General features: G+C 42.5%; 1 protein-coding gene across 1 annotated transcript; it reads right to left on the bottom strand.

Annotated features, from left to right (window-relative positions):
• Positions 1 to 6,301: 6,301 nt before the first annotated feature.
• Positions 6,302 to 9,546, bottom strand: cd248a (CD248 molecule, endosialin a). Its single transcript, XM_004080029.5, has one exon. The coding sequence runs from the start codon at positions 9,358 to 9,360 to the stop codon at positions 7,120 to 7,122; it is 2,241 nt and encodes a 746-aa protein (XP_004080077.1). The 5' UTR covers positions 9,361 to 9,546; the 3' UTR covers positions 6,302 to 7,119.
• Between the last annotated feature and the right edge of the window lie 2,910 nt (positions 9,547 to 12,456).

Genomic DNA, 12,456 nt, shown 5'->3' with positions numbered 1-12,456 from the left:
CACTCCTCCTGTTACTTTTCCTCATCTTAAGATACTCACAGACGTTTTTCACCAGTTTCCTGGATAGGAGGCCTTTCTTGTTCTGGTCTCTTGCCTTTGACAAATTACAAGATCGGAAGCCTCTAGTTAGATGTCTTTAATGAGATATCATAAATAAATAAAACTATCAGAAAAAAAAAACGCGTAACCACCACCCTATGGGTGTGCAATGTCAGGTTCAAATATTGGTGAATTTCACAGATTCCTTGGAATATTGCCTCTAAAACAGTTTAAAGAAAAAAGAAAAAAAAAGATTAAAAGCAGGTTGTTAATGTATTTTCAGTTCTGTTGATAAGTTGAACCATTTTACTTAAGTGTAAACAAAGAATGACTTCCTAGAATATGAAGTCTCGTGTTAGGTTGTGAAATGACCTGGCTCCATGTTACCTTTTGTCATTTTTTTCAGATGTTTTTGTTTCCAAAGCGACTCACCAGGACTGAGTTGATCAAATCTGAATTGATCCAACCTTAATAAATCAATAATCAGTCCATAATAATAGAGATCGATCTTTTATGCCTTTCCTTTTCCGGTGACCTAACAGATAACAGTGGTAAAACTAAAGTCCACTAGTTTGATGCTAACATATAATGGAATTTCCCATAGGACAGCTGATGCTAACGCTCGGTCAACCTAAACGTACATTGTTGACTAAATAAACTCACAGGCGTGAATTTTTCAAACTCTTTTACGGAAACCGTCTTTCAAAAGTAACCATGTGTGGTCTAAAGCACAAACCTTCTGGAATTCAGTGTAATGCTACAGTGTGAGCTCCACCTAGTGGCCAAACTGAAACACCCTCCAGGAGGAGGAGAATATAATGATCGGCACATTTTTGTTGGGTTCCTTTTGAAAAATCCTTTTACACTGTGTGGTGTTAACAATCTTATTGGTTTATTATTTCACTAATATTAACAGTATGTGAACTGTATGAGATTAATATGAATATCTTCAAAACATACAAAGATTATTATTGTTTTTCTTTACAAATACGTTTAAATGTGTAAACCGTCTAAATTTGGATGGAATCGAGTCTAGTGGTTCAAAGGAATCAGAAATAAAACAGTGAATCAAATCAATTCAGGCTCTGATGAAATGAATCAAATTGGTTCTGGAAATTGTTGGTGATACTAGCCCTAAAACTAAAAAATAAGTCACAAAACAAACAAGTAGGATGAGTCAGAGTGAACACATTTAAGCAGCGAATCTTAAAACTCTAACCTGCTAAGGCAATTATTGCAAAGGAAGCTAAAGAGGTCAGTCTGAGGCAAGGTTGACTTCGGGCTCGGAGACGCACATTCAAGCCACCACTTCTAATAAAAAGCCTATGCAGTCGCGTGTTTCGGGCTTCTCCCTTCCATTCGCATGTTGCTTTGCAGGTTTTTAGGTCAGCGTTCTGGTTCTACAAACTAAACATACGGCCATTGAACGCATGCTGAAGGTTAAACCAGTTGAACTTTGACCAAATGAACTTTTTTGGTTTTCAAAAACCAGCTCCTCCAAGGGCTAATTTAAATGCAAGTTTTTTTCGAAATTTTTCTAAATTTTATTTACGCAAATTTACTATGGTAAATTCAATTTGCACAATTTCACAGTCAATAGAAATGCAGCGACAGACACAAATTCACCGCTTTGAGCCTCTAACTGGCATCTTTACAGTTGTAGCACATTGAGCTGAGTAAGTCGACAGTTGTGTTTCTGAGAAGGTTGGAGTTAGAGTGGGAGTGGAATTAAAGCTCAAGCATTAAGATCTCTATACGCATATTACACACTTACAATTTATATCTGTATCAACTAGTTCTTAATTAAAAAAAACCTCCTGATTTTCTTCTTTAGAGGATTTTTTTCAGTCAATTTTTGGGCTCCTGGCTCATAAAGTTCTCAGTCTTCAACACCAGCAAAATCCATTTTCACACACACTGAGCAACAAAGTCTCAACTGAAGACGTCTGGAGCAGCAGAACAAGAGACTAACACCACCGCTGTTGTCACCTCAGCGATTTACTGCCCTGCCAGAGTGAGGCTCTCTTCCCCTCCGCATGAGCGCAGCTTCCTGCAACACGCCGCTGCATGGGGGCTGCTGCACATGCTCAGTGTGGCAAGGGAGGAGGCTTTTATTGACATGCTGTCACATTCTGTAGCACACAGAAATCCAGCAAAGATGTGGGAAACTTATTCATCAGCAGAACAGCACCTTCAAATACTTTAGTGATTTAAAGACCCACTCTGATTAAAAAGGTGTTTTTTTTAACATGTTCTTGAAGCATTTTTTCTGATGATGAAGGACATTAATAAAGTAAATAAGCTTACATTTGCATTTCTGGGTTTTTCTAAATTCAAATCATTGTGAATCAGGAACAGACAAAAACATATATATTTTGTTGGGGGGAAAAACTTTTGATACAGAAAGTACGCTGTTCGGGCCACAAGCTCCCTGCTCCGCTTCATTCTGATGAATCCACAAGCAGATCCATGAACGTCTTTATTTTTCTTTTCTGAGCTGGAATCTGGATCCAAACTGTCCGGCTGTCCAGTATTGCTCCCCATTTTGTTGCATCGGTAATGTTAGGTTGGGGGTGTTAGGAGCTGTAAGCTAGCAGGAGAGCACATAAACAGAGAACTCTTAGTAACAGGGAGGGGAAGAGGTCATTTTTTTTATGAACTACTGCTGCTCTGCAGAAAATATGTCCTAGAAAACAACACAAGTTTTTTAAAATTTTGTCTAAAAACAGCATACTCATAATTAAAGGACCACTGGGACCAAGAGGTGATCGGTGTGGGACTTTGTCTTTTTGTCATTTAGCATCAGAATCCACAAAATATGTCACTGAGACCATCCAAAGAAGACATAATAAGCCAAATCCTTAATGTAGAATGGAGCTATTTAGTTGGATAAAAAAAAAAATCACCAAAATTGTTACAGAGTTTCCTTGAAAGCAAATTTTTTGGAGTCTTTCTTTCCTTTTGTTTTTTTTAATTTCAAAGTCTCTTAAAGGTCAAAACAAATGGGTTATCCAAAATGACCATGGGTGAAGATTTTTAAAAGTTTGATTTTTTTGACACACTTCTGAGACAAAGATTTTCAAGCCTTTGCTGTCCTTTCATGATGTCCACTAAGTTTGATTTCGTTTTTTTTGCAGTCCGATGTTTTCCAATCTGTGTTGTAATAAAGTCAATGAGGAAGATTTCAGAACTGGACTGTTGTTGCGGTTCCGTTCCGGCGGGGAAAGCTGACCTCTCCTAATTTCACTGCAGACGGACGTCTGTGCAGTTTTGTGTTTGTGGTGTGACTTGAACAACACTGGACTGTGGGAGGCAGCTGCAGTTTCATTATTTCTGGTTATTGTCTCTGGCCCACTAACATCCTGCATTTTCAGTGTTAACCAATGTTCTTAGTCTCCCACTGTTCTTTAAAAAACCTGAAAAACAGAAGGATTTCAACAGAGGATAGAGTTCTGACCTTTCATCCTACAAAATCATTCCGGTTGTGTGTTAAAGACCCACTCCCATCACCGCTTGATCTATTTTAAAAGTGTTCCCATGATTATGCAGCTTTTTGTCAAAGTCAATAAACTTGACATTTTTGAGGACATAGTTTTGCACAGTAGTTCATCAGAAGTTTGCCTCTGAGTTATGGCTGTGATTGTTGGTGCAGAGCAACCCCGCCCCCCTTCCCCTCCCTGTTGCTGAGAGCTCAGAGGGAGCCCATCAAAAGTGAGCTCTTCTTCAAATGGCTTTTTTTTGTCTGCTCCTGATTCACAATGATTTGAATAAAAATAAAATAAAAACAAACATACTCAGAGATGCAATTGAATTCCAATCTTCTTTATATCTGTCCTCCATCATCAGAAAAATGCCACAAGGACATGTATTAAAAACACCAAAAACACAATTTTCATCAGAGTGGGTCTTTAAAAGCTTCGTGTGTAGCGCTTTAGATGAATATCTATGTAGCAGCTCCATGACCAAAACAGTTCTCAACTCTTTGGTGGCACAAAATGTGAAAAGATGCAAAAGGGTTTGACTAGTTTTCCCTGTACTAAACTGATGCCTTGAGCAAATTTTGCACAGACTCCTGGGTAAATTTGTGCTGGAATTTGCACAGAGAATGGAAAATATCATGGAGAGAATGTTTTTTAAAAACTGTAGTAAAGTCCGTCTCTGTTTAAACTCAGACTGTGTTTTCTTATACGTTCCATGAATAATTAAGTGTGGTTTCATTTTGCAAGGAATCAGGGACATTGAAACATGTTTTGAAAATCATAATAAGTGTCACACTTTTTGGGCTCACAAATATTGCAAAAGACCTGGGTGACGTTTTTGGTATGTGTTGCATATTTGAGTCTTACAAATACATTTAGTCCAACACTAAAGGGCTTATATCATGCAAAACCAACTTCTCACAGCTTTAAATTAATTTCTTATGACCCCCCCCCCCCCCCCCAAAAAAAAAAAAAAAAAACCTAAACAAATAATTCTGTTGTGTGGCAAAGGTAATATATGATCAGATTCACAATTTGAGTAGTTTTTTGTGCTTTTTATTTACTTATTTTTGTAGTGAGAAGCTTCAAAGCCTCATATTTGTTTCTCTATCACAGCCGGATTCACTGAGATTCCATGTGAAGACAACAACATTCAGTACGAAATGTTCCTTTTTGCATAATGAGTCTGGATCGCTGGACAACGGTTTCACCGTCTCACTGATGTTGGAATAAAAACCAAAGTGGCTGGAGCCAGATCAATACTCCAAGTAACCACTAGGTGTCCTAATACATATTGTAAAAGTACCCAACAGTTACTTTTACTCCAGAATAATTTTTTACTTCTGTATTTGGATTAAATAATCTAGAAAATCGTAATGGTTGGAGTACTCTGTTACTTTATTTAATTTGTTTTTTTTTCATAGATGAAAATCACTCTCAAGCGAGGCTTTTTGAGTGATCACATTAAAATTACAGTTTTTTTTCATCTTTTTCCCCCAGAAAGATATAAAATTGTTTTTTTCCCTCCATCACAGTCCTAATGTCTTTAGAGGTTGTAGCAGAAACATTGCAAAGAAAAATGATCGCTGTGGAGGCAAAAGAGGGGAGTCGTAATATGAGTAAGGTAATGAAAACTATAGAGAACTTTCAAAATAAAATGTCATAAGCCTCCTCTGGCTTAGTCATTACTGTTTTCATTCATTTTTTATAAGTGGGGGGAGACGTGAATCAATTGAATGTCACACAAGATCTGTAATATGTTAGAAAATAAGGTTTATGGTCCCCGAAATGAATAAATGACTTCAGTACAGCTTGTAAAAACACAGAAGCCTTTAAGGTTTCCTAATGTCTTCAATCCCCAACATCGGAAAGGAGACTCTGGGAGACAAATGAGTGTATTTTACCCCATATAAATCCATTTGTATCATATGATAAATGCCTTTCTGAGACCCCCCTATCTCATTAACATGATCCAGACTTGCCTTAAAAACCCATTGTAAAGAACTTGGTCCATGTTTTCTGCCCTGTAGTTCATCATCCTTCCACTAGGGGCAGTAGAGGGGCTTCTTCAGCTCATTTCATAATAGGCGGCTTCCGAGAAATCTCCACAACACTTTTGCCAAGAAAAGTTTTGCTCACTTTCAAAAGTTTAAGGTGAGAATATCTTTTTTTAAGACTATTTGCTGTATTTAAAAATGTAATTTTGTTGATGATTTATTCTTAATATTACAGTCACAGCAATTTAAAAATGTGTGGATTAAATTTGAGACAGTGGGTAAAAAAGATGCTTTTTGTTCCTGAACCCTCGTGTCAATATTTTTGCATCTTAATCTAACGATGTTGTGAACAAAAACTTACCAAATCGCCCAGTTTATTATAAGATTATATCTCATTACAAATGATATTACAGTTTTTTGTGGATTTCAATAAAGGGTTGAAGTGGTTTAAACATTTCTTCAACAAAATGATAGAAAGTGTCAAAAAAATGTCAGCACAAAGCCACTTAAGCACAGTCATGAGCTATATTGTTGAAAAGATTCTGTAATAAGTGAATAAACCTGTAAGTAAAACAAATAAAACATGTCTTTATGTGAGAGGTTTTTCTAAAAACGAGTCATTCCATCTCAGTGAAATTATTTTTTTTTTTTAGTGTAAGTTAATTAGTTTCAGTCGGTATCAAAGGGATGCAAGTTAAGCCGTCTCTAACAACATCAAAGGTGAGCTCAAGGGTTCTTGTTAAAAACTGTAAAAAATGTTGTAGTGAGGAGAAAAGAATAATCAAGTTTCACAAAAAACATTTTTAATTCAAAGCTTTACAAAAGCAATACAGGCACATCGGTTGTGGCTGGAACTGTGAGAAACACCTAGCGCCTCGAGCGTGAACATTTGGGTCGGGGCTGCGGCGTTGTGGAGCCCTGCTGTTTTTAAAAAAGCAGGCGGCGCTGTACAAGAGGAGCTCCACGCACATCTGGAGCCCAACAAGCCGTAAAACTGCTGTGCGGACAGCGGGAAGTGACAGCCTTCTTCTTTAAAGGCTTGGAGAAATCCTGTAAATCATGTGTGGAGAGGACTCCTGCACCGCTGCAAATAAAAGTCAAGAATAGCGGAAAAACCCTTAAACCGGACACGGGTCTCTGATGGAATCCATGTGCTGAAGCCCCCTACGTGACACCCGCTTTGAGGGGTGCAGAGAAAAGGATTCTTTAAAAAAAATCACATGACCTGAAACATACATTAATATACAGAATGAACATTATATACAAAGAAGTGTTTGGTTGATCCAACCCAAAGCCCTCAGTCATCTGCTGGACCAAACTCAAAAAACTTGAAGATGTAAAAAAAAAAAGGCTAATTACACATTTTATGTAAAAACAGTCCTAAGATTCTGCAGTGCAATCACTAAGTGAGCGGAAGTTTCCCTGTGTGGTCAGGGTTTTTAATCACTTAAAAGGCCTTCTCCCATGAAGGTCAGGGGTTCTCCACGGCCCCCCGTCTGTCAGCTGATGCTCAACAGCACGGGGTCAAAGGATCAGCAGTTGTCACAGGTTAATGACCAGCTCTCGCTCGAGTTTCTGTGACAGTCAGTTCATCCCGTGTTTGGTTAAACCTGCGCCTTGGCCCCCGCCGACGGGTCGGCGCCTCCCTGTTTGTCGTGGGCGCCCGAGATCCAGTGGTAACAGTCGCTGCTTTTTTTCTCGTTTTTCGGCTGAGAGGTGCAGCGGGTGCAAAAGATGATGGCGAGCGCCACCATCACCACGACGAAGATGCAGATGGGCACAAGCAGGCCGACCAGGAGCCAAGTGCTGCCCTGTCTCAAGTCCTGGTCCTCTTTGACAGAATCCAGGCTGTCTCCACTCCCCCCATCTCTACCCAGGAGGGGCGGGGAAGAAGTGAACTCACTGATGGCAGCCGGACCATGAGAGCGGGCAACCCCCACCTGTTTTTTTTCCTCTTCTGATTCTTCCTCTGGGAAATCAGACTTTTCTGCTCGTAGTTCTTCTATTTCCTTCCGGTGGCTTGAATCTCCTGGGCTCAGCGTAGAAGGAGAAAGCTGTCCTTTAGAGACTGTGGAGGCGGAATAGGGTGGAAGAGACGTGGTAGTGCCCTCTTTGTTATCATCATCATCATCATAATACCAGTCTGATGTGGTGCTGGGACTGGTGTGTGACTGTACAGTGGAGGAGGGGGTTGGGTCTCCAACAAATACAACTTCTTCTTTAGGTTCCTCACTTTGCTCCATTGCGGTGTTCTGGGCAAAATCAGAGTAAAGTTCATACCTTTGTGTTCTGTCTACATAGGTCACATCAGAGTCATCCTTGCTTGTTGGCTCGGTGAGCCAGTCCAGGCTTTCTTTCTCCTCCTCTGCAGGCCAGCCAGTGCGACTCTGCTCTGTACTCCAGTCATAGTTCAGCACATCCCATGCAGGCTCTCTGTGATTGGTGACCCAGTAATACGGAGTGGTGGCGCCAGACTGGTGCTGACCGCTGGCTTTGCGCACACACGACGAGTGATCGGCCGTGAGCTCATAGCCCTCCTTGCAGTAGCACTCGTAGCTCCCTTCAGAATTGGCGCACATGTGCTCGCAGGTGTCCGGGCTTTGGCATTCGTCGATATCGTGGCACAGGCTGCGGTCGTCCGGGTCCTTTTCAAAGCCAGGGCGGCAGCGGCAGATAAAGGATCCAGGAGTGTTCTCACAAACATGATCACATGGGTCATCCAGACACTCATCTATGTCCTCACAGCCGCCGTCGTAAAGCTGATAAAAGCCCTTACGGCAGCTACAGAGAAATGATCCCAGTGTGTTCTCACAAATCTGCTGACAGGGACTCTGAAGGCACTCGTTTACATCCTCACAGTTGTGTTGGTCTCGCTTCAGCATGTATCCATCCGGACAGGCACAGCGGTAGTTATCCATGAGAGTCAGGCATTCATATTCACAGGAGGCCACGTCACAGATATTAACCCGCTCACAGGTCAGTCCGTCCGCTCGTAGCTCGTAGCCTTCAAAACACTGGCAGAAGAAGTGACCATTTGATGATCTGCAGAGCTGCTCACACCCACCGTTGTTTATCTCACACATGCTGGATGGTAACAGATCGGAGCAAAAGGGGGGGCCCCGTGACCATCCTACATGTCCATCCTCCCTCAGAGTGCACAAAACCGGTTGCCCCTCCCTGGTACCTGGGGGGCATGGTACCGTAGCAACAGATCCAAACGGAACATGAGTTAGCAGCGTGCTCATGAGGTTGAATGGTGTTGCATAGAAGGGGTTGCCCCCACCCTCATTCCTCAAGGCAGGACACATTCCTCTGTAGGAATAATGGCACAGGAACCCATCCACAGGGACGGAGCAGGAACCGTCTATCCATTTGAAGTTATCTGCATGCTCGTTAATCCCGTAGCGCAAAGCCACGCAACGGGGAACCATACACGAAGCCACGCTGTAGACATTCTGCCAGTTGGTATACTGGGTGTCTTGATCTCCGGTGGTCCAGGAGAACCCCCTCAGTGGACGCGCGGGCGTGCACTGCCGCGGTTGGCGCTGCAGACCAATCCACACCCGGACCCTGGAGCGCGAGTGCCGCAAATCCAGAGTGGAGAAGAGTGAAGCGATGGCAGCCGCGTCCTCCTTCCGCTTGATTGTGGCCAGGTTGCCACCCATCTGTTTGCAGGTTCTCCACGAGTCCAGGAAGATTTTGCGCTGGAAGTGGGCCACATAGCAGCCGGCTGCGTTGCAGATGGCGTCCCTCTCCTGAAGGTCCTGACCCAGAACAGAAGAAGCCTCAAAGAAAACCGTCCACAGGGAGAGGAAAGCAGCAGAACTGCCCACCAGAGAGCCCATTTTCTCCTCTGTCTGCCCTCCTAACTGTTTCCACACTCGTCACGATGTCGGCCACTTTCTCTGCTCTTCTTCCCCTACTTTATCCTTTCTTCCTTCATTAGCCTGCCTGTGATCTGAACTCCACAACACTGGGTCTAATCTGCACCAGAGCTGAGACCAAGCAATCATCCCATAGTTTCAGAGAGGGAGGACCGATGTGGGAAGGGGAGGGGGTGGGAGCCTGGGAGCCCCGACGAAGAGGAGGGTGGGCAGAGAAGGACACAGGAAGGGAATTCAGAAAAAGAATTGTATGTTTTTGGAGGAAGAATTTGTGTGTATTGGTTGGGGGGGCTGTGAGTGTGTGTGCCAGATTGGGGGGGAGGAGCAGCAAACTGAGAGGTGCTTTCTTTTTCAGAGCATGTCATATGGTTTTCATAAGCTCAGGGACTGTTTGTTTCTCACGCACCCTCACGTGAAACTGCTCATTCTACACACTATAACTGTCAAAATAAAAATTCATCAGATGTTGCTCTAGCTGGAAACGTGCTTCAGCAGCGCTCCTGTCTTTTATCTTGTTTTGGTGGCGATGAGGTCCAAAAGGAAGTTGTCCAAGATTTACCCAAGAATCCATTTATTTAGTCTCCAACTTGCATCCTGACTCTTCAGATTTACTCTGTTTTGTTTACCTCCACTGTCCATTGCTGACAGTGCATCCCAAGGCTGAATGAAGGAACCTGCATGTAAGTTAAGACTCTGCTTCTCAGCGATAACTCAGGTTCCGATGCAAGACAAGTCGCGAAGGTCGCTGTGGACGGCGAGGAGTCCGTGGGTTTATTGTGAAAACAAAGTAAGGTCAGAAAAATGGATGTGTCTGCTTTCTGAATCACAGCAGTCAGGAGGGAAAAGGGTTTAAGTGTTTGTCTGCGGGGTTTGAATGAGAGTTCAGTAGCAAAGTCCAGCGATGCCATAATAAATCTATCCGGTTTCAGAGTACTCTGCCATGTGGGCCTCCCTGCAACAGCTGGAGAGTGCGAGAGTCAATGTAAAAAAGGAGATGTGCACTGTTAAAGTCCCAATCCAACTATATTTCTATTATGAAATCGTTCCCGTGGTCTTTTTTAAACAAGCGGCTTTTAGCAAAAATTAAAAAACGTGAGTCGTTTTTGAAAACATATTTTCTGCAGAGTGGCAGGAGCTCATTACACTTTCGCTTTTGGGTTGTGGTGACTGTTGGTGCAGAAGTTAGCCTAGCTAATGTTCCAGCATGCCTTTGTTTACATTCTCTCCCACTAGCGCCTCACAAGCCCAAGCTAGCATAGCAGAAAAAACATCTGCGGACAGAGCCAGATGGCAGCTCAGATGAGGACGTGAAAACATACATGGATCTGTTTGTCTGCAAGTGGAGGATTTAGAATTGGAGCGGAAAAAGCAAGACTGTAGTCCGCCCACGGCAGTAGCGGCATCATAAGTCCAAGTTTTTACAAACATCCTGTGTTCATCTGCTCCTGATCCAACGCGATTTGATTTCAGAAATACTCAGAAATGGAGTTTTAATCCACAATTTGTTAATACTTGTCCACCATTACGTTAAAAAAATGCTACAAGGAGTGTGAAGAGCATGGGCTGAACGCGTGTTCCCGGCTTGCCCGCTCATGTGCCGAAATGGTCTGTGGCAGGACAATGAACCCCAGATTGTCACTCAGTGTGTGTGAATGTGTGTGTGTGTGTGAATGGGAATGTGACTGTGAAGCGGTTTGAACCAGGGCTCTGCCACCTTCAAGTCGTTTTCTCTCTGACCACAACCTGGTAGGACACTGATTTGTATTTATAATATTGTTACCACTGTGATAAAAAAAAAACAATTGTTTTTTTAAATAAAAACGTAAATATAAAAAGAAAATCGATTTTTTTTTCTAAATATGAAAGTTTATTGACTACCTTTCAAAATAAAGGGATCATCCCATTGCAGCAAATGTAATAGAGGGCAGTGTAATGGCAGCAGAGCAAAGAATATTTCATGGTTGTTGGTGCATCTCTGACAGAAATTTGGAAATCTAACAAATCAAAATTAAATAAGAGTTAATTTAGTACATTTGTTTACTTTTTTTTTTACTTTTCTACCTAGTTATTTTTTATTTTACACTTAAAAACAACGTTTTCTTTATATTTAAGCAGGGAACCACAATGGAGGGGTAAAAGAGCCACATATGGCTTGGGGCCCTCAGGTCGCAGACCCCTGCCTTAGAGGAAGCCAGAGCTCAGTCACTTACAGTCTGAAGTGATTCCCTCTCAGAAGTGTTTGGTGGTGATGACCAGCCTCCAACGGACGCACAATAGAAGCCCCGAGTCCCTCCGTGCAGCCAAGCTGGCACAGACGCAATGAACTCAAGGTGTGATGGTTATCATAAGACTACAGCTGTGAACAACATGCGTGTGGGAGTGCATGACAGCCTCACGGCTAAATTGAGTTATCTGTTCAGACAGGAGCCTCATCCACTGCGTCTCAGCCTGTGAAGGTGACTGAACCGGGCCAGACACACATGATGAAGAATGCTTTCTGCAGAAATAACTGCAGCAATTCTGTGGGGCTGGTGAGATGTGAAGTGCAGGAAATGGTCGAGAACAGCAGAGTTGGTTCTATTTGCTCATCAAGTCGATACAAATAGTCCTCCGTGTTTTTCATTGTTAAGCTGCAGATGCAGAAAAAAAAGGCTTCCAAAAAAAACACGAGTATCTTTTGAAATGATGCAGAGGCCGCCATGGCGTCCACTGGTGTTGGCACGCTGACGCTTATCTTTACTCGCATTTGAGTTCGATTGCAGAGACATTTTTATCAATCAAATACCAGTAAAGGTTAAGCGGCGGCGTCATTCTTGTTCCACCCGCCTCAGTGGCCTCATCCGTCTGTGACGGGGCTGGCTGGCATCTATGCTTGTTTTTGTGGATTGGGAGGGGCTGGTGCTCAGCGAGCAGGTTTTTAGAGGAATGCTGGGAAATGTGTGAACACATCAAAATACTGCTTTGAGGTTTCTTGTCTGAGGAAAGAACTTTATAATACACGTAAATGCTCAAAAAATATATCTTGCAGGATATAGGCCCTTTAATAATTACAATTTA

This window comes from Oryzias latipes, chromosome 18, assembly GCF_053564925.1.
Source record: "Oryzias latipes strain Hd-rR chromosome 18, Olatipes_Hd-rR_3.1".
Lineage (NCBI taxonomy): Eukaryota > Metazoa > Chordata > Actinopteri > Beloniformes > Adrianichthyidae > Oryzias > Oryzias latipes.
Note: the sequence above shows the minus strand (reverse complement) of the source record. Positions and strands in the feature narration are given on the sequence as shown.